Genomic DNA, 21,809 nt, shown 5'->3' with positions numbered 1-21,809 from the left:
AGACCAATGCCCATGTGTTTAGCTGGCAGGAATATAGTGCAGAATTCAGTGGTGGTATGGCTTGTTTGACATGGCCTTTGGCTGGTTAAAGACTCCATGGCATCTACCAGTATTATGTCCCCAAGGCCAGGCCTGGCACATGGTTGGTTTCCAATAAATGATTGAATAAATCATTTTAACAGTTATAGTCTCTGGGTGAGGAATCAGGGTTGGTACTTTTCTTTTGCAGGTCTTCATTTGTACAATTGGGAGTATTTGTTACTCTAGAAGAAAAAAGGAAACCCTGTGAATATTTTCCCCTAAGTCAAAGAGGAGGAAGCCCCCCTGCCTCATTCCACATGTCTTGCCTCCCCAGGTCTGACCAACCAGCAACATGGCAACGAGTGCAGTCCCCAGCGACAACCTCCCCACGTACAAGCTGGTGGTGGTGGGAGATGGGGGTGTGGGCAAGAGCGCCCTCACCATCCAGTTTTTCCAGAAGATCTTTGTGCCTGACTATGACCCCACCATCGAAGACTCCTACCTGAAACATACAGAGATTGACAATCAATGGGCCATCTTGGACGGTGAGACTTGATGACAGCCCTGCATGGGGTTGGGGTGTTAATACAGGTTTAGGGAAAGTTGACAGTCTTCAGCTGGGTATGCTGGTTTCTTCCATGTTGCTGTTATGGGGTGATTGGTGTAAGGCTGTGTGTGTTTTCCAGGGTGAATTCTGAACAGCTTTGTAGAAACCAAAATGTGTATTCAACAAAGAGTCAAGGCTTAGAATCATGCCGACTGAGTGATGTCATGGTTGTTATGTCTCTCTGATCAGAAGCTCTGATTAACTTTTATAGATGTCTCTAGCTGATTAAGAAGTTTCCAGGTGGCGCTAATGGTAAAGAATCCATCTACCAATGCAGGAGATGCAAGAGACCCGGGTTCGATCCCTGGGTCAGGAAGGTCCCCTGAAGTAGGAAATGGCAACCCACTCCAGTATTCTTGCCTGGAAAATCCCATGGACAGAGGAGTCTGGAAGGCTACAGTATATGGGGCTGCAAAGAGTTGGACACAACTGATCACTAACTAATTAAAAAGTAGGAAATCAACTTTTTTCTTAATAAGCATAGTTTATTTGGTAACTGCCCCTAGGACAGGCTGGGAAATCTTGCATTTGACGTTGTGTTTCTAGTTTAGTCTATGTTGGTCTGGAGTAGCAGTTCACCAGCAGGGAATTTAGCAGAAATGAAAACCCTCAGGCCCAACTGGTTCAGAAATTCTGAGGTTGGGGCCCAGCAACCTGTGTTTTAACAAGCCCTTCAGGTGATGGTGAAATGAGAGAACCACTGTTCTAGATTCTTACTGATCCTTACTTTGTACTGTTTTGAATCTTGAAACAAAGAGCCATTAATCATAGAGTGTTACACTACGAGGCGAGCTTTGAAAACCACCGGGATACAAGTTCTCTATCAGATATGTGAATTGCAAATATTTTTCTAGTCTTTGGTTTGTTTTTTGTTCTCTTAACAGTGTCTTTCAAAGACAAGAGTTATATCTTTTCCTAACCCAAGGTCACAAAGGTTTTCTCCTATGTTTTCTTTTAGAAATTTGATGGTTTTAGGTATTACCTTTACATCTATGATCTGAATTAGTTTTTGTATGTGGTGTGATATGGGACAAAGGTAATCTTTGGGTATGTGGACATGCACTTACTTGTCCAAGCACTATTTATTGAAAAGATTGTCCTTTCCCCAGTGAATTGTCTTTTTTGTACCTTTGATGAAAACTGATTGTCCATGTATTTTATTTGTTTGATCTGTTGTCTGTCTTAACACCAGTAGCATACCATCGTGGTAACTGTAGCTTTATAATAAGTCCTAGAATCAGGTATAGTTAAATCTCCAACTTTATATACTTTTTCAAGCTGTTTTGGATAGCCTAGTTTCTCTCATTTCTGTGTGAATTTTGGAATCAGTTAAATTCTAAAATTCTGGATTTTGATTGAGATTATATTGAATTTATGGATCAGTTTGAGGAGAACTGACATCCTAACAATGCTGAGCCTTCCAATCTATGAAGACAGTATCTCTCTCCATTTATTTAAGTCTTCCTTAATTTTCTCATCAGTTATTTTGTAGTTTGGAGTGCATAGGTCTTTTACATATTTTGTCAGATTTATACCTACCTTTGTATTACAAACGATACTAGTTTTTATTTGTTTTTAATGTTTGTTGCTAGTATATAGAGATACAATAGAATTTTATATATTGTAACCTGCGGCCTTGCTAATTACTTATTAGTGCTAGTGGATTTGGGGAGATTCTATTAGATTTTCTGCAGAGATGATCATGTCTGTGAAAAAAGATGGTTTTACCTCTTCCTTTCCCATCTGGATGGCTTCTATTTCTTTTTCTTGCCTTATTTCATTGACTTAATGTTGTACTTGTCTTGTTTTTGATATTAAGGAGAAAGCTTTTCGTCTTTGAGCATTAAGTATGATGTTGGCTGTAGAGTTTTTATAGATATCCTTGATCGAATTGAGGATGTTCCTTTGTATTCCTAGTTTGATGAGAGTTTGTATCAGGACTACATGTTATATTTGTCCATGTGCACATGTCAAATGCTTTTTCTGTGTCTCTTGAGATAATTATATGGGGTTCTTCTTTTTAGTCTGTGATATAGTAAATTACATTGATTAATTTTTCTAACGTTAAAACATTGTATTGTAGATAAACCTCATTTTTTTTTTTTAGAATTATTGCATCTATATTCTTGAGAGATTGGTTTGTAACTTGTAATGTTTGAGTAATGCTGGCTTTTAGAATGATCTCAGAAGTACACTCTCTTCTTCAATTTTCTGTAAGACTTTGAACAATATTGGTATTATTTCTTCCTTAAATGTTTAGTAGTGTTCACCTATGAAGACATCTGAGCTTGGGGTTTTCTTTATGGGAGGTTTTAAACTAAAAATTCAATTTTTAAAATAGATATAGAGCTACTCAGGTTATCTATTTCTTCTCCAGTGAATTTTTGTAGTTTGTGTCTTTTAAAAACTTGATCAATTCATCAAATTTATCAACTTTATTGGCATCAAGTTGTTCATAATATTGTCTTATTATCCTTTTATAATCTGTATAATCTGCAGTGCTGTTGCCTCTCTCATTTCTGATATAGGTAATTTGTGTTTTGTCTTTTTTCCTGATCAGGCTGGCTAGAGATTTATCAGTATCATTGATTTTCAGAAAGAACCAATTTTTGAGTCAATTGATTTTTCCCATGTGGTTTTATTGATTTCCACTCTTATGTTTTTTATTTCCTTTTGCCTACTTTGGGTTTAAGTTTCTATACTGTTTCTAACTTCTTAAAGTAGAATCTGTTATCATTGATTTGAACATTTCTTCCTTAATAAGATATTCATTTTTGTGTTATAAATTTGCCGAAACTACTACTCATTTAGCTGTGTCCCACAAATTTTAATATGTTATGTTTTCATTTTCATTAGGTTAAAAATACCATTTAATTTCCATTTTTATATCTTCTTTGACCCATAAGTGATTTAGAGGTATATTATTTAGTTTCAACTATTGAGGAATTTTCCAAAGATCTTTCTGTCATCGATTTCTACTTTAGTTTCACTGTGTCAGAGAATGTACGGTATATCATTTGAATTCTTTAAAGCTTATTGAGGCTTGTTTTCTGACTCAGGATATGGTCTATCTTGGTAAATGTTCCACATGCACATGAAAAGAATCCTGCTGTTGTTGGGTGTGGTGTTCTGGAAATGTCAGCTATATCAAGTTTGTAAGTAGTGTTCTCTAGGTTTTCTGTATCCGTATTGATCTTCTTTCTACCTGTCCTCTCAATTATCGAGAGAGGGGTGTTGAATTTCAGAGTTTAATTGTGGATTTGTCTATTTTTTTTCTTTTAGTTTGACCAGTTCTTGATGCATGTATTTTGACACTCTGCTGTTAATTGCTAAGTGTTTAGGATGGGCACATTCGCTTGATGAATTGACCCTTTTATATTATAAAATGACATTCTTTATTCCCAGGTTTCCCCTCTCAGCACTGCAGCCTGGCAGTGCTCAGGGCAGTGAACTGGGCACTCATAGGTGCCCTCTTTCATATCCCATCCCTCAGGAGTCACTGTCCGTTGTTGCCTGTTGTCTCATGTCTTGAAATCCAGTTTCATATATTTTGTCTGTTTTTTGGTTATTACAGGTGAGAACGTAAATCTGGTTGCCCATACTCCATCTTGGCCAGAACCAAAACCAAATCATCACTTTAAAAAAATAGAACGACTTTGTGTATATACTAAAAAGCACTGACTTGTATACTTTCAAAGGGCAAATATTGTGGAATATGAATTTAATTAATTTTAAAAAGCATCCTTCAGAGCTTGTCTGTAGTCCTGGAGCATGGAACAGTTCCTTCAGGCACCAGGTGCGTTCCCACCTTGGGGATTTGTGTTTGCTGTTCTCTCTGCTGAGCACGTTCTTCCTGCAGAGACACAGTCTCCTTCGTGTAGATCTCCGTTCAAGTGTCCCTCTGTCTGAGAGGTTTTCTCTACACTCGTATCCAGTCCACCCCTGTCTCTTCTGTCCCCCTGCCCAGCTCTTTTTCTTTATTCTACCTTTTGCTGTTGAACATGTGTTTATAAAAGTTCAATATATTTATTTGTTTATTTGAGTTTTTGTTGCTCCCCACTAAAATATAAATTTATGAGAGCAGGGACTTTATTTACTGCTGTATCCTCAGCATCTAGAGTATTGAGTAGGTCCACAGTGAATGTCTGTGAAATAAATGAATGAGTCCTGAACAATATATGTGCAATCACAGGTTTGATGTGCTAACGATATACATTTGCTAACTGACATCAAAATAAATATGTGTAACCAGTAAAGTTTGCAACTTACGTTTACACGCTTTCTAAAATCATCTCTTGCATCACCCATTTGAATATATACCACACTTTGGAATATACTGAGTTAAAGAAATATAAACAGTTTCGATACTACATGGTTTGAAAGAACCTTCAATATACAAACATGTTAGAAGTATATTGGAAGAATATATTGCCCTTTTAGGGTTTCCCAAGGGACCATTTTTTGCACATCATTCTTGGTCTATTTCCACAGAAAACATTCTGAAAAACATTGCATAATGCCTGTAAGAGAGTAACATCATGCCTGGTATGTAGATGGAGCTCAATAAATATTATTTCTCTTCAGAGACATATTATCTTCTCCAGCTTTTTAAAAATCCATTAATTAACTGTGTTGTTGCTGTTGGGCTGGGTCTTCGTTGCTGCTTGCGGGCGTTTCTCTACTTGCGGTGAGAGGGGGCTACTCTTCATTGTGGTGCACGGGTTTCTCGTTGCAGGGGCTTCTCTCGTTGCAGACCATAGGCTCTACGCACAGACTTCAGTGGTTGCAGCTCACAGGCTCTAGAGCACAGGCTCAATAGCTGTGGTGCATGGCGTTTAGTTGCCTTGCGGCATAGGGGATCTTCTCAGACCAGGAATCAAACCCGTGTTCCCTGCATTGGCAGGCAGATTCCTATCCACTGAACTACCAGGAAAGTCCCTCTCTAACTTTTTAGAAAGTAACTTTGGGTATTAGACTACCCAAAATTGTTTCTTAATTTTTTTTTCCTTAAAAGTGATTTTAGGAAGGTTTGGGGATAACATTTATAGCAATGGAGCCAGGGCGGGGGAAGCATGACCATGGCATTACTTTGTAAGTGTGAATCTGCAGAGCTCGTGTTCTGAAGCTTCTGGGCTCCCCTAGGGTCTGCACCTCTGATCCTGATGAAGAGGAGGAGACAGTAATGATATCTGTGGGCGATTGCTTACTGTGTGGAAGGTCCATGCCGCATGCGTTTTGTCCTTACAGACATAATTGTGGTAGCTATTGTTGTTATAAGGAGAAGGCAATGGCACCCCACTCCAGTACTCTTGTCTGGAAAATCCCTTGGATGGAGGAGCCTGGTAGGCTGCAGTCCATGGGGTCGCGAAGAGTCAGACACGACTGAGCGACTTCCCTTTACTTTTCATTTTTCTGCATTGGAGAAGGAAATGGCAACCCACTCCAGTGTTCTTGCCTGGAGAGTCCCAGGGACGGGGGAGCCTGGTGGGCTGCCGTCTGTGGGGTCGCACAGAGTCGGGCACGACTGAAGTGACTTAGCAGCAGCAGCAGCAGCATTGTTGTTATAAAAATAAAGCGCAAAGAGAGTCACACAGCCAGCAACGGTCTTGACCTCCCTTTGTCTCCTCTGCTCTCTGTCAGTCTGGCTGGGTGGGAAAACCTCTCCAACCTCACACAGCTGGTCCCTGCGCCTCTGGGAATAGAGTTGAAATCTCGAGAGCACGGGGTGTGGCCTGGATTATCAGCGTCGACAGACAGCTGCACCTGCCCTTGCAGCTCCTTGTCCCAAGGTCTCCAGAGGGCCAGGGGCCCTGGTTCTGATCTGAATCTCAGAGCAGAGATGCTCACAATGCTCAAGGGGCCTTCTCTGTGGTTTCCACACTGAAGAGTCTCACAGGCTCCCTACCTACTTACAAACAAACCTATTTCTTATTTTCCATATTTCTTTTTTTTGGGGGGGGGTGCCTCCCCACAGAGCATGTGGGATCTTAGTTCCGTTACCAGGAATTGAACCTGGGTCCGCTACAGTAGGGGTAAAGAGTCCTAACCACTGGACCCCCTAGGGAATTCCCTATTTCTTGTTTTCTTTCAAGGAGTCTCATTGCCCGAGTCCTCCCAGAATCTAAAAGACAGGAGATGGAAGACCTCAGGGGCCAGCAGCCAGGTTCCCCAGTGTCTGCAGCAGGCCCCCAACTTTGGAGCAAGCCTGGTCTGTGTTCTTTCCTACAAGGGTTCGGGACCTTTGTCTCACCTTCCGCTGTTAAGGGCCCAACTCTGGGAGCATCTCCCGTCATTACTGGGCCCACCCCTCGCTGTGGGGTTGCTTCTCCTCCCCATCTCCCAGGTCTCTGGCCCCCTCTTTGGGGGTCTGTGACTTGGAGCTGTGTGACTCCCCATACCCCAGTCAGAAAGACTCAAGCCTTAGGCAGAGTCCTGGAGTTTTGTGGGGTTTGTGTGTGCATGTTGTAAAATAGATATAACACGAGACTGACAGTCTTCATCATATTTCAGGGGACAGCTCTGTGACATTAAGTACATTCATACTGTTCTGCAGCATCACTACCATCTATCTTCAGAGCATTTTCATTTCTTCCGGCTGAAGCCCTGTTACAACAACTCCTATTCCCCATTCCTAGCTCTTGGCAAGCCCCATTCTCCTTTCTGTACTCGGGGTACCGCATATGAGTGCAATCATACAGTATTGTCTGTTGGTGACTGGCTTGTTTCACTTGCCACAGTGGCTCACCTCTGTTATGACATGTGTCAGAATTCCCTTCCTTTCTAAGACCGAACAATCTTCTGTCTGCGCCTGCCACGCTGTGCTGAGCCATGCATCCGGCAGTGGGCGTTTGTGTTGTTTCCACCTGGCCATTGTGACCATTGCTGCCGTGGATGTGGGTCTACAAATATCTGCTCCAGTCCATGCTCTCCCTCGCTTTGTTGTGGAGTTCTTGCCTGCCTCTTTTTCTTGTTAGCTTGGAGCTGGAAGGCTCCTGAGCTGTGTGGTATCAGCCCCTTTACTTTACACCCGAGGAAAGTGCGGTGGCCGACGGAGAAGTGACTCGCCAGGGTCAGACCTCACTGGAGGCAGAGCCAGGCCCAGGGCCTCCTCACTCTGCCCAGGATGTCCCGTCCTGTCAGCCTGCCTCCTCCTCTGGCCCAAGCCTCAGGCCTGCAGGGGAGGATGTTGAGCAAATCCTCTGCCCACCCACAGGGCCGCCAGCCCCACCCTTGGCCCTGCCAGCCTCTGGAGGCTGGCATCTGTCTCCCCTCGACAGAGGACAGTGGTCTCTGGACACCCCTTCCCACCTGGGGGCTCTCGGGCCCCCGCTTTGCAGCCACTCTGTCCTCAACAAGGGCTCAGTCTCTGCCAAGAGCGAGAGCGTCGGCTCCCCTCCTGCACCCTCAGAAGCTGGGACGTTTCCACCCTGGCTTCTGCCCAGACCACAGACACAAGTGCTGTTGTCTTCACGGAGGGGCCTGGATCTGGCCTTTCCCCGAACACTCGAATCCACATTCTTTCTGGGGAGGTCGGGGAGGAGGGCGTGGGTAGGGCAGCGAGAGGACAAGAACACTTACTGAGAGTTTGTTCTGAGCCGGGGGCTTTGCATGGTGGGCTCTGTGCTCAGCAGTCCTTAGGTCAACTGCAGAGCAGGCTCTTCTCCATGGCCCCCACTAAGAGGGGGCTCAGGCAGAGCTGGCTGTCCTTCCTCCACTCCCACCCCATCCCCCGCCTTTCCCTGTGGGCAGTAATGGGGGAGGAATTCCCCTCTTTCTTCTCCTTTCTGAGGGAGCAAGGCCACAGGCCTGAGATTATGCAATTCAGCCCTGCAGACCTCTGCCTGACCCTTTATCTTGCCTCCATCAGCCACTACTGCTTGAATGCTCCCAGTAACGTGGAGCTCACTGGTCTCCAAGGTGCTGGGGACAGTGCTTGCTGGTAGAAAGTCCTTCCTTCCACTGAGGCCAGGCCACTGTCACTCCTTCTGCCCTCCACACTGTTAGCAGCTACTGCTGGACAGAGAGGAGGGCAGGAAGTCTGGGTTCCCAAGGGGAGGGCTCTTGGGAACACAGGGTGGCCCCTGGGGCGGCAGTTTTCCAAGGGCACTAAAGTATTGAGTTGGCCAAAAAGTTCGTTTGGGTTTTTCCTTAGTATCGTATGGAAAAACCCGAGTGAACTTTTTGGCCACCCCACATTTCACCATTTTCCCCACAGGGAGAGTAGCACTGGCGCTTCCTAGCCAGACCCTGTGCTGAGCGCTTCACGGGGATTGCTTTGTTTCATCCTTGTAGCAATTCTGTTACACTGAGATTAGTGTCTCCACTTTACCAGTGAGCACAAGTGCTCTTTAGCCAGTATACACCAGTACTACTGTACCAGTGGGTAGGTGGTAAAATCCTTCGGTACCACTGGAAACCTGCTGCTGCTGCCACCGAGCACTCCTCCTAGGAACCCAGACCTCCTGCTCCCACGCCTGTCCAGCAACCCTCTGATTGGTCAGGCCTCGGCAGGGGCGGGAACTAAGACTCAGAGAGTGAAAGAAATAGTCCAAGGTCACACAGCTAATCAGTGCCCCATTCCCTCTGACCCCAAAGCCAAGTATATCTTGCTCTGTGCTCACCTTAGCCCTACTGGCCAGCCTGGGAGCTGAGGGACCGGCCATTGGCCAGTGACCTAGAGTCTGCTCAGCAGGCCTGAGTGAAGAAGGTCTGAGTGCAGTGTGGGGGTCATTCCCTGCTTGTCAGCAACCCAAACCCCAGGGGGTGGTTTCCTTTTACTCACAGTCAGGCCCTAGTCTCCTGCAGTTAATTTTGGCTTTTGCCCTGATTTCAGAACTTCTTGTTGATCACTGTTAAAAGTCACATGACTAGCCTGGGTTGAGCACTCCAGCCCACTTTGAGATTTCTCCTGTCCGCCCTTGTGTTGGCTGATGCTCCTGGCTCTGGGCCCCAGTGCAGCCACTGTCAGCCTGTTATCACCAGGGCCCAGGTCCAGTGACTGGGGTCTTCTCTTTCCCTTGGGCACAAACACCCTCTGGACCAAGACCATATGCCCTTGTTGGTGGAGCCTCTGTCCGAACTATAGAGCCTCATAGTTGTTGCCAAGAGTAAATGAAACATTACAGGCCGTAACTCCTGGAGGAGAGAGACTTTGCCCACCATTGTGTGCCTGCTGCCAGCAGCACCTTTTGTGCTGTGCTGTGCTTAGTCACCCAGGCGTGTCCGACTCTTTGAGACCCTATGAACGGACTGTAGCCCGCCAAGCTCCTCTGTCCATATGATTCTCCAGACAAGAATATTGGAGTGGGTTGCCATGCCCTCCTCCAGGGGATCTTCCCAACCCAGGGATCGGATGCAGGTCTCCAGCATTTCAGATGGAATTTTTATCATCTGAGCCACCAGGGAAGCCCAAGAATACTGGAGTGGGTAGCCTATCCCTTCTCCAGGGGAACTTCCCGACCCAGGAATTAAACCGGAGTCTCCTACATTGCAGGCAGATTCTTTACCAGCTGAGCTACCAGGGAAGCCCAGCGGCGCCTATCAGGTGCTTTGTTATTGTTTGTTGAGTGAGTGAGGGAAGGTGACATCTTGTGAAGCACAGCACAGAGTAAGTCTCGTGATGCTTTCATTGTTAAAATTGTTCTAATGTGACATTTGAAAAGGGTGGCCTGATGTTTTCAAGAATAGGTCTTGTTGGGGAAGAGGAGGGTGGGACAAACAGAGAGTAGCATTGACACGTATGTACCCTGGGAAAAAAGAAATGTGACAGTGTTAATTACTCAGTTGTGTCTGACTCTTTGTGACCACATGGACTGTAGCTCACCAGGCTCCTCTGTCCATGGGGATTCTCCAGGCAAGAATACTGGAGTGGGTTGCCATTCCTTCTCCAGGGGATCTTCCCGATTTATGGATCGAACTTGAGTCTCCTGCATTGCAGGCAGATTCTTTACTGTCTGAGCCACCAGGGAAGCGTATGCTCAGCTCTATGCTCTGTGTTGACCTAGAGGGGTGGGGTGGGAGGGAGGCTCAAGAGGGAGGGAGGGAAGTAGCTGATCTACTTCGCTGTATAGCAGAAACTGACACAACATTGTAAAGCAATTATACTCCAATTTAAACAAAAAGAAGCAAGCAATAAAATGCACCATCCAACCAGGTGAAAGAAGGAAAAAGAATAGGTCCCATCACACATGCAGATGAGGGGTTGCTGACCTGGCTGCCTGCATCTGGGGAGGTCCGGGGTGAGGCTTGTGCCCCTGACTTGAACCTGCCACCACTCCCCTCCAGTGATGTGTGGATCAGCCCCTGAGATGTATGTAGGTGGGAGTGTTCACTAATTCATTCTATGAACAATTCTGGGTACCTGCTGTGTACCTGGCTCTCTTTGGGGCTCTCTTTGGCAGCAGTTGGCGAGGTCAAGTCCCTGGTCTCATGAAGTTTCTGGTAGAATGGGGGAAATGGAGTGTAAACAAATGTGTAATGTGCCAAATGGTATGGATGCTGTGATGGAGAGTGAGGCAAGGTAGAAGAAACAGACAGGGCGGAAGAAGTTGCTGCCTTATCCACACAGAGCAGGGAAGGCCTTCCTGAAGAGGTGATATTGGAACAAAGACCTGAAGGAAAAAGCTGGGAGGAAAGGATCTGGGATAGAGAATCAGGGGCAAAGGCCCTGAGGCAGGGATGTGTTTGGGGAATAGATAGGAGGCCAGGGTGCAGAGGAGGTGAGCGAGAGGCTAAGAGGAGAGGTCAGGGAGATAGCTGGGGGCAGTGACTTCCAGAATCTAGAAGGGGTATAAACCGTGGGAGGTTTTGAGCAGAGGACAGGCATGGTCTGACTGATGTTTAGAATGTTCATCTGGCCGTGGGGTGGACAATAGACCAGAGGGGAACCAGGACCGAACTAGGGAGCCCAGTTAAGAAGCTCTTGATGGTAGAATAGGATATCAGTAAAGGAGGTGGTGAGAAGGAGTTAGAGTCTGGATGTATTTTATGGAGGAAATAACAGAATTTGTTGATGGAGTATGTGGGATGGGTGGGAGGAGAACGAGAAGAGCTTTCATACTGGACAGTTGGTAGAATAGAGTGATGTTTGTCAAAAGTAGGAAGACCAATAAATCAACTATACTTGAATAAAATAAAATTTAAAGGAGATTAGAAAGACTGGGAAAGTAAGTTTGATGGAAAAATCAAGAGTCTAGTTTTGGGTGTGTTAAATCTGAGATGCCTTTCACACATACAAATAGAAGTCAAGCCAGTGGCAGAGGTCTACGTCTGGAGTAAGGGGAGGTGTGCAGGCTGGAGATGGAAACTTGGGAACTTCCTTGTGAAGTCATGAGACAGGAGACCTCCGAGAAAAGGTGAACATGGTTAGAGACGGGGTCCCAGGACCGAGTGCAGGCACCCACCAATGTTCAGAGAGTGATTAGAATCAGAGAAGCAGCAGGACAGAGTGACTCACCAAGGCCAAGTGCAGAGGCTCTTCGAAAAGGACGGAACCATCAAGTGTGTCAGATGCTGGCGAGTGACCCCGTGGGATGAAGGCTGCAAAGTGTCTGCTGGATTTAGTGATCTGGTGGTGACTTGACAGCATCATCTTTGATAGAGTGGCCTGATTACAGCGAGTTCAAGAGACGGTGGAGGAGAGGAAGGGCAGGCAGTGAGGACAGGCCAGTCAAGGAATGTGGCTGTAAAGGGACTAGAGAAATGGATGATCATTCAAAGGTGTGAGGTTAAGGGGAGGGTTGTTTTTCACTTTTAATTTTTTGGTTTTATTTTTGTTTTATTAAGGGAAAAGAAACCGTGCCATGTTTACATACTGATAGAAATGGACCAACAGAGAAATGGATGATGCAGGAGGGGGAGGGGTCAAAATAGTGCTCGTGTCCTTGCATAGGGGACGGGAGATAGGATCCAGCACGTGGCTGGAGGAGAGGGGATGGTCTTGGGCAGGAGTGGGCTGAGTCATCCACCGCAGAGAGAGGCAGGTGGAGAAAGCGCTGCAGAGAAGGGAAATGGGTTTTTCCCCCCATACAATTGTTTTTTGACTGAGATGTAATTCTCATGTAAAATCCACCCCACCCCCCCTTTTAAAGTGCACAGTTGAGTGGCTGATAGTATATACACAAAAGTGTGCAGTCAAAATTTCTGGTGGATTAAAAAATCACCCATCACTGGGATCACTATCTCATCCACATTTTCATCACCCTCCAAAAACCTCACCCCCATTAGCCATCCTCCCCACCTCCCAGTTCCCAAACCTCTCGTCTCCTTTCTGCGTTTATGGATTTGCCTATTCTGGACATTTCACGTAAATGGAATCATACAATATGTGACCTTTGTGTCTGGCTCCTGTCCCTTAGCACTTCAAGTTTCATCCATGTTGTAGCATGCTCTCAGAATTTCATTCCTTTTTCTGTGTGAATCTCTTGCTTTGTCAGCACATGTGTCTCCTCGGACAATTCATTTCCGAGTGTCAGACAAGAGCCCAGTTTCGGGCCCTGGAAGGGGTCCGCCTTCCTGCAACAAATGGCGACTCTGGCGGGGACTCTTCTTTGCTGAGACTGACATCCTGACCATTCAGGGTACTCAGGGGCCAGCTTGCCTGCCAATGGACCAGACCCAGCGGCCGCAACTGGGACCCTTTTGTCCCTGGTCTCCTCCTGACGTGGACAACTGGCCAGAGTGCCCCGACCGGGTAAGGAACAAGAGACTTTATTGACTTCTCTCCCCTTCCCTCTCTCTTTGCTCTCCTTAACCCTTCCTATCCTTCCCCATTTTTCTAGTCCCCTGGTCCTGGCTATTATAAACAGTGCTGCAGTGAACATTGGGGTACCTATGTCTCAGTTCTGGTTTCCTTGGTGTGTATGCCCAGCAGTGGGATTGCTGGGTCATATGGCAGTTCTATTTCCAGTTTTTAAAGGAATATCCACACTGTTCTCCATAGTGGCTGTACTAGTTTGCATTCCCACCAACAGTGTAAGTGAAAGTCGCTCGGTCGTGTTCAACTCTTTTCAACGCCATGGACTGTAGTCCATGTAATTCTCCAGGCCAGAATACTGGAGTGGATGGCCTTTCCGTTCTCCAGGGGCTCTTCCCAACCCAGGGATCAAACCCAGGTCTCACGCATTGCAGATGGATTCTTTACCAGCTGAGCCACAAGGGAAGCCCAAGAATACTGGAGTGGGTAGCCTATCCCATCTCCAGGGGATCTTCCTGACCCAGGAATCAAACCAGGGTCTTCTGCATTGCAGGCAGATTCTTTACCAACTGAGCTATCAGGGAAGCCCAACAATGTAAGAGGGTTCCCTTTTTCCCACATCCTCTCCAGCATTTATTTTTTGTAGACTTTGATGGCAACCATTCTGACCAGCGTGAGATGGTACTTCATTGTGGTTTGATTTGGATTTCTCTGGTAATGAGTGATGTTGAGCATCTTTATTTCTTTTAAGATTTATTTATTTGTTTTTTTTTGGCTGTGGTGGGTCTTCGTTGCTGCATGCAGGCTTTCTCTAGTTGTGGCAAGCAGGGGCTACTCTTCCTGGCGATATGCAGGCTTCTCTTTGCTGTAGAGCATAGGCTGTATAGCACTCAGGCTTCAGTAACTGCAGTGTATGGGCTCAGTAGTTGCGGCTCTTGAGCTCTAGAGCACAGACTCAATAGTGTTGTGTGTGTGTGCTCCATGGTATATAGGATCTTCCCAGACCAGGGATTGAACCAGTATCCCTTGCATTGCAAGGGAGATTCTTAACCACTGATCCAGCAGGGAAGCCCAACACATTATTGATTTTAAATATCACTCACCGTATGCCTAATGTAAGGACAGACTATCCACTTCAATAAAGTCTTGCACACAATGTTCTGTACATATAATTTTGTATATTTATTGGAAAAAATCCCAATATAGATGGACCTGCTTAGTTCACAACTGTGCTGTTCAAGGGTCAGCTGTATATGGAGGGATGACATTTTGTTTATCCATTCATCAGTCAGTGGACGCTTGGGTTGTTTCCATTTTGGGGCTGTGATGGAGAATGCTTCTGTGGACAGTCATGTGCAAGTTTTTGTGTGGACACATGATTTCAGTTCTCTCAGATGCACCTTAGGAGTGGAATTGCTGGGTCGAGTGGTAACTCTGTGTTTAACATTGTGTTGTTGTTGTTCAGTCGCTGAGTTGTGTCTGACTCTTTGCAACCCCATGGACTGCAGCAGGCCAGACTTCCCTGTCCATCACCATCTCCCAGAGCTTGCTTAATCTCAGGTGCATTGGGTCAGTGATGCCATCCAACCTTCTCCTCCTGCTGTTAATCTTTCCCAACATCAAGATCTTTTCCAATGAGTGGGCTCTTTGTATCAGGTGACCAATGTACTGGAGCTTCAGCTTCAGCATTAGTCTTTCCAATGAATATTTAGGGTTGATTTCCTTTAGGATTGACTGGTTTGATCTCCTTGCTGTCCAAGGGACTCTCTCCAACACCACGGTTCAAAAGCATCAATTCTTTGGCATTTAGCCTCCTTTATGGTCCAACTTTCACATCTGTACATGACTACTGGAAAAACCATAGCTTTGATTATATGGACCTTTGTAAGCAAAGTAATGTCTCTGCTTGTTAATATGCTGTCTAGGTTGGTCATAGCTTTCTTTCTAGTGAGTAAAGTGTCTTTTAATTTAATGGCTGTAATCACCATATAAAGTGATTTTGGAGCCCAAGAAAATAAAGTGTCTCACTGTTTCCCCATCTACTTGCCATGAAGTGATGGGACTGGATCCCATGATCTTTGTTTTTTGAATGTTGAGTTTTCAGCCAGCTTTTTCACTATCCTCTTTCACTTTCATCAAGAGGCTCTTTAGTTCCCCTTCACTTTCTGCCATAAGGGTGGTGTCATCTGCGTATCTGAGGTTGTTGATATTTCTCCCTGGAATCTTGATTCCAGCTTGTTCTCCATCCACCCCAGCATTTCACATGATGCACTCTGCATATACCATTGTGAGAAGCTGCCACACTGTTTTCTGAAGTGGCTGCACCCCTTTACCTTCCTCACCCACAGTAGGTGAGTCTTGCTCTGTCCCTGAGGCGGGTTGGTTTGGAAGCTTGTGGACTCTAGTTCCTGCTGATCTGTTCTAGACCTTCAGCTGCAGTGGAAGCTGGAGGATTGAGGACATAGTGGAAAACAGCAGCTGGAGAATGGACGGACTGGTAGGGCTCTTGTAGATTTCTTGGGTGCTCTAAGGATGCCCTGGGAACTGCTTTTGGGGGAACTAGGCCAGTGTACCCGGGCTCTCTCCTCCTGGCTCTGCGGGGCTGCCCAGGGGCAGGTGTGGAACAGGTAGAGGTTGGGGTAACCAGGTGGGGGTGGGGGAGGAGGCATAGCCCTCAGGCTTTTGTCTTCCATCCCCACAAACCTCAGGGGTTCTGTCCTCACCCCTCCTATGGGGCCTGCCCGTCCTCACAGGCCATGGAGACAGGCAGAGCCAGGAGCAGAGCCAGGCCAGGCCCAGACACACTTGTGTTCAGATCTTGCCTCTGCTGCTCATTACAGCAGGAACCTGGGCAAGTCCCAACCCTGCCTGCTTCAGTTTCTTCCCCTGTAAACCCCCCACATCCCTGTGGTTGTGAGATGGAAACGGGATCCCAGGACAGTGCTTCGCCTCCTTGTTTCTCTCCCTTCCTGGGCCCTGTCTGTCTCTGGGATACTCCTGGGTCCCTGGTTACACTGGTGAGTCCCCTGCTGCTCCCTGCCCTCTATCTTCTCTTCCCTCCCTGAGAGTGACATTGAGGCGGGATTGGGGGGAGGTCCAGGCTCCTCTTAGAATCCCACAAAGTCATGGACCCCTCACATGCAACATGCCCACCAAGTCAGGGGTCTCATGGGCCTCATGAAAGCGTCTCCCAAGACCTACCCCCATCCCTCCATCCCCCAGCTGCAGTAGTGTGGTCATGAAGACAACTGTTCCCTGGGGCCAGTGGCCAGCAGTCTCCCCTGATGTCAGCCAGTCAAGGCTGGGGCCACTGCCAGAGGGAATCTTCCCCCATTGCCAAGGAGCCAGCCGGCGCCTGCCACAGGATTTTAGCTCCCTCCCGCTTAGAGCTGCCTGGCTCAACATGCTGGGCCAGTGCTTCGGAGAAGGAAAGAGCAGCCCTTTTCCTGGACATGGTGGCTGGTTGATGCATCAAGCCCTTTGCCAGGCACCCAGCCTACCCCAAAGGGGAACCCTCATCACTATTGATCCTCAACGAACTGGCATTTTTTAATGGGAGTCTTTTCCCAGGCAGAGCCCAGGCTTCCCTGCCTGACTGCCCTGTGAAATTGGACACAGTCCCTCCTGCCTCCCAAGGTGGACCTTGGGATGAGAGACGTCGGTCCTTGGAGGCATGGTATCTCTAGAAATTATCATCTGTATTGTTTCATATTCCGGAACACTGACTTCACTCTGAAGGGTGAGTTATAGGGCTTTAAAAGTCTGTTTTAGTGGTTTCCCTTGCAGCTGGCGTGGGTTGTTTGAACACAATAACTGCATTTCCTGTAGCGTGCGTGTGATCTGTCCAGTCATTCTGCAAATATTTTTTGAGCCTTCATTGGGTGCTGAAGCTTTTGGGGGACCCAGGGAAATGAAAGCCAGACTTGCACCCTCTGGGGCTGTACCTAGTGGGGAACTGAGCAGAGGCTTGGAGGAACCAGAGCCACGTGCAACAGGAAGGGTTCAAAGAAGGAGATCAGAGGCCAGGGCCCTCAGGAAAGGAGAGGGGCTGCAGCCCTTCTGGGGGAGCCCTGTGTGGGCATTCTGGCGGAGGTCATGGCTAGGCAAGGGCCTGGATCTGAGGCACAGCTGGTCAGATCCACACCCTCTGGTTGAAGCAGACAGCCTGAACGAGCTGAGGCAGTTGGGTCTTGGGGAGCCAGGGTGACCTTCTCCCCAGCATGTGGCCTTGAACAGATCCTTTAACTTCCTGGGCCTCAATTTTCTTATCTGTACTAGGGGGACAGTAATACCTCCTTTCCAGGGCCATGAAGAGGACTGCGAGGACAGATGAGTTGTATAAAGTCTCAGCTCAGTGCTTGACATCAGTCGGAATACACTGGACAGGACTACTTTTAGCCAAAGAGCTTGGACTGTACCCTGGCTGTGGGCCAGTGTCAGAGCCCCAGACCCCTCTCCAAGTGTTTGTCTCCCTCTAGGAGCCCTGGAGGAGAAGGGGGAGGGATAAGGAGGGAGCAGGGAGGGGTTAGGAAGGGAGGGCTTAGCAGGGACCCAGGCTGGTGCTGCCTGCATGCTGGGACCCCATCCCTGCCAGCATGTGGGCTTGGCTTCTAGAATCCACCAGACCCAAGAACAACTCCAGGGTATCCACTTAAATCTTCTTCAGCAACACTGCAGGGTCATCCACCCCCGGGTGGGAAGCCTGGAGCAGGGCAGATGGAGTGCACAGCCCTGACCCGCTCTATTGCCAGAATCTCTTTCTCTCTTCGCTCCTTCTCCAGGCTGGCTGCCTCTGTCTGTCTCTGCCTTTGTCTGTCTCTCACACGCACACATTGGCAGGACCCCTCTCACAGTGACTAATACTTTCTGTCTCAGGAGTCCTCCTACCTTCATGACATCAAGCATGAGGGATACAGGCAAAATCATGATTTTTTTTTTAAAGCACAGCTGCCCATTTTCTTCTTGGAGGCAGGGCCCCTTACAAGGGGCCTGTGACCAGGCATTTGCAGGATGTGTGTGGTGGGGAAAGGTGGGTGAGGGGTGGACCCCAAACCAGACAAGGCTCAGCTCAGCCCCCACATCCTCCCTGGTTGTACCTGCCCTCCCCTCCTAGGGCCCAAGTCAGTCTGCAGTCTCCATGGGCTCCCATCCCTGTGTTCCGTGTCCTTGGGGCGCCCCGTTCGTTCCTTTCCCTCTATCTGAAGCACACACCCTCTATCTCTTCCACCCTGGTTGCCTCTGTCCAGGCCCCTCCTCCACCTCTTCACCAGCGCTTCCTTCACTCACTCTCCTCTGACTATATCTCTTCCCTCAGAATCTTCAATAGCTCCCCAGTACCACCAAGTTCTGACATCTTAGTTTAGAATCCGAGGGCCCATCCGTTGACCTCCCCGTCTCCTCTTTCTCCCACCTCTTCCAGCACAGGCCTTTTCCCCAGCGTGCCAGCCTCGTTACTGCTCTTTCCCTTCCAGCCCCTGGGCCCTTGCTTCTGCTGTTCCCCTGCCTAGGAGGACTTTCCCCAGGCTCTGTCTTTTTATGTCCGTTTCTGTTCTTCCAATAAATGCCCTCTCCTCACTAAAACCTTCCATTATCCCTCTAAGTTGAAGGGACCCACCCCTCCTCTAGGTCTCCAATAACATGTATCATTTTCTGTCCAGTTCAGTTCAGTCGTGTCCGACTCTGTGACTCCATGGACAGCAGCATGCCAGGCTTCCCTGTCCATCACCAACTCTGGGAGCTTGTTCAAACTCATGTCCATCAACTTGGTGATGTCATCCAACTATCTCATCTTCTGTTGTCCTCTTCTCCTCCTGCCTTCAATCTTTCCCAGCATCAGGGTCTTTTCCAATTCAGTTCTTCGCATCAGCTGGCTAAAGTACTGGAGCTTCAACATCAGTCTTTCCAATGAATATTCAGGACTGATTTCCTTTAGGATGGACTGGTTGGCTCTCCTTGCACTCCAAGTTACTCTCAAGAGTCTTCTCCAATACCGCAGTTCAAAAGCATCAATTTTTCAGTGCTCAGCTTTCTTTATGACCCAACTCTCTCACATCCATACATGACTACTGGAAAAACCATAGCTTTAACTTTAACTTAACAGGCGTTTGTTGGCAAAGTAATGTCTCTGCTTTTTAATATGCTGTCTAGGCTGGTCATAGCTTATCTCCCAAGGAGCAGGTGTCTTTAATTTCATGGCTGCACTCACCATCTGCAGTGAAAATACAGTCTCTCAGTGTTTCCATTGTTTCCCATCAATTTCCCATGAAGTGATGGGACCTGATGCCATGATCTTTGTTTTTTGAATGTTGAGTTTTAAGCCAGTTTTTTCACTCTCCTTTTTCACTTTTATCAAGAGGTTCTTTAGTTCCTCTTCACTTTCTGCCATAAGGGTGGTGTCATCTACATATCTGAGATTATTGATATTTCTCCCAGCAATCTTGATTCCAGCTTGTGCTTCATCCAGTCTGGCATTTCACATGATGTACTCTGTATATAAGTTAAATAAGCAGGGTGACAATATGCAGCCTTGACGTACTCCTTTCCCAATTTGGAACCAGTCCGTTGTTCTGTCCTGTATTATTTTTTAAGTATCAGCCCAACTGGCCTCTTAAGTACCCGGAAAAGGAGATGCATCTTATTCTTTAACCACCCAAAGTACCAAGCAGCACAGTGGTTTAGCACCAAATAAGTGCTCAGAAAGTAATTGGCAAGTGAATGGCTGTACCTCATAGATAGGGTCACAATGCAGGCTACTTCTGTCCCCCAAAGGTGGTCCGGGCCTGGCAGTCACTACATGCCCATGTGCTATTTCTGTCCAGGTTGTTATTAGGATTATGCTAAGTTGTTATAATGAGCTAGAAAGTTCTGTATTGTTCTTGTTGTTGTTTGGTTGTTGTGTCTGACTCTTTGTGACCACATGGACTGTTGCCAGCCAGACTCATCTGTCCGTGGGATTTTCCAGGCAAGAATACTGGAGTGGGTTGCCATTTCCTTCGCCAAGGGATCTTCCTGAACCAGGAACCAAACCCACATCTCTTGCACTGGCAGACAGCTTCTTTACCACTGAGCCACGTTGATTATAAAACTAGCTTTGTGCTCCTCACAGAATAGTTTTGTCTCTTCAATTTCACTGATAAGTATTGGCCTATTTGGGTTTTACATATTTTCTGAGCCAGTTTTGTTCATTTATATTTTAAGTTAAATAAAGAGTTGAAAATGTTATTGCTATAAAACTGTAGATAGTTTTCTCTCATAATTAAATATTTATCTATATCCATAGACAGGGGCCTTTTCTCATTCCAAATATCTTCTTTTTCCTCTGATAAGAATTCCTAAAGGTTTTTTTTAAATTAGTTTTCAAAGAATCAGCTTTTGATTTTTAGATATCAGCTACTTTTTCCTTCTTCCCATTTTCTTAATTTCTACTTTTATTGACAATTTCTTCTTTCTTTGGTTTTATTTTATTTTTTCTTTTTAGCCTTTTGGTTTAAATGCTTAGTTACTTTTCAGTCTTTCTTGTTTTTAAAAGTACATGTAAAGCTGTAATTTTCCTCTGAGTACCACTCTGGTCTCAAAGTATAGGGGTTTATAATTGTTTATGATACAATTCTAAATTGTCTGTAATCTCTGCTTCACTTTTCTCTTTTACTGAAGAGTTACAGAGCACTATGGGCTTCCCTGTTGGCTCAGTTGGTAAAGAATCTGCCTGCAATGGGGGAGACTCAGGGTTCATCCTTGGGTTGTGAAGATCCCTTGGAGAAGGAAATGGCAACCCCTGCAGTATTCTTGCCTGGAAAATCCCATGGACAGGGGAGTCTGGAGGGCTACAGTCCATGGGGTTGCAAGAGTCGAACACCGCTGAGTGACTAAACCACCACCACACCATAGAGCACTATAGCTTCTTAGATTTTTCAAGTGGATAGTTTCTTTTAGAATCATGTTACTGTTCATTTCTGATCTTATAGTGCAAAAGATGTTCCATATGACTTCTGCCTTCTGGAATTTGTTGACATTTTTATTTATGACCTAATATATAGCCAATTTTTATGACTGTTTCACATGTGTTTGAAAATATTTATTTATGGTTTGGATGTAAAGTTTGTTCTTTCAGTCTCTCGGTTTACATTTTTGAATTGTGTTATTTAATGATAGATCATTATTTGGGGAGTGACTTGTTCTATCTCTAAGGAAAGACTGTTCAATTCTCCCACAATGATTGTGGGATCTGTCTGTTCCTACGGTTTTAAAAAATCAGTTTTTTATACATATACATATAATTTAGGCAATATTCTTATATATTTATGACTCATGACTTTGACACTTTTTGATGCTGTACTTTTTCCCATTATAAATACTCTGGTTTGTTCTATTTAATGCCTTAGTCTTGAATTCTGTTTTGTGGGTGCCTGTGACTGGCATATCCTTTTTTTTTTAATATAAATTTATTTATTTTAATTGGAGGCTAATTACTTTACAATATTGCATTGG

At 46.2% G+C, this 21,809-nt stretch overlaps 1 protein-coding gene across 9 annotated transcripts in view; it reads left to right on the top strand.

Moving 5' to 3' along the window:
• Window positions 1–21,809, top strand: part of MRAS (muscle RAS oncogene homolog) — a 66,574-nt gene that overhangs the window by 28,503 nt on the left and 16,262 nt on the right. For 7 of the 9 annotated variants that reach the window (XM_005201891.5, XM_005201890.5, XM_005201888.5 and 4 more), the window contains 1 exon segment: window positions 356–566. The exons of 1 other annotated variant lie outside the window; for it this stretch is intronic. In XM_005201891.5, the coding sequence (XP_005201948.1) occupies window positions 374–566 (193 nt within the window). In that variant the 5' untranslated portion in view covers window positions 356–373. 9 annotated transcript variants of the gene reach the window in all.

Source organism: Bos taurus, chromosome 1 (genome assembly GCF_002263795.3).
Source record: "Bos taurus isolate L1 Dominette 01449 registration number 42190680 breed Hereford chromosome 1, ARS-UCD2.0, whole genome shotgun sequence".
NCBI classification, from domain to species: domain Eukaryota; kingdom Metazoa; phylum Chordata; class Mammalia; order Artiodactyla; family Bovidae; genus Bos; species Bos taurus.
This window is presented reverse-complemented; position numbering and strand designations above follow the sequence as displayed.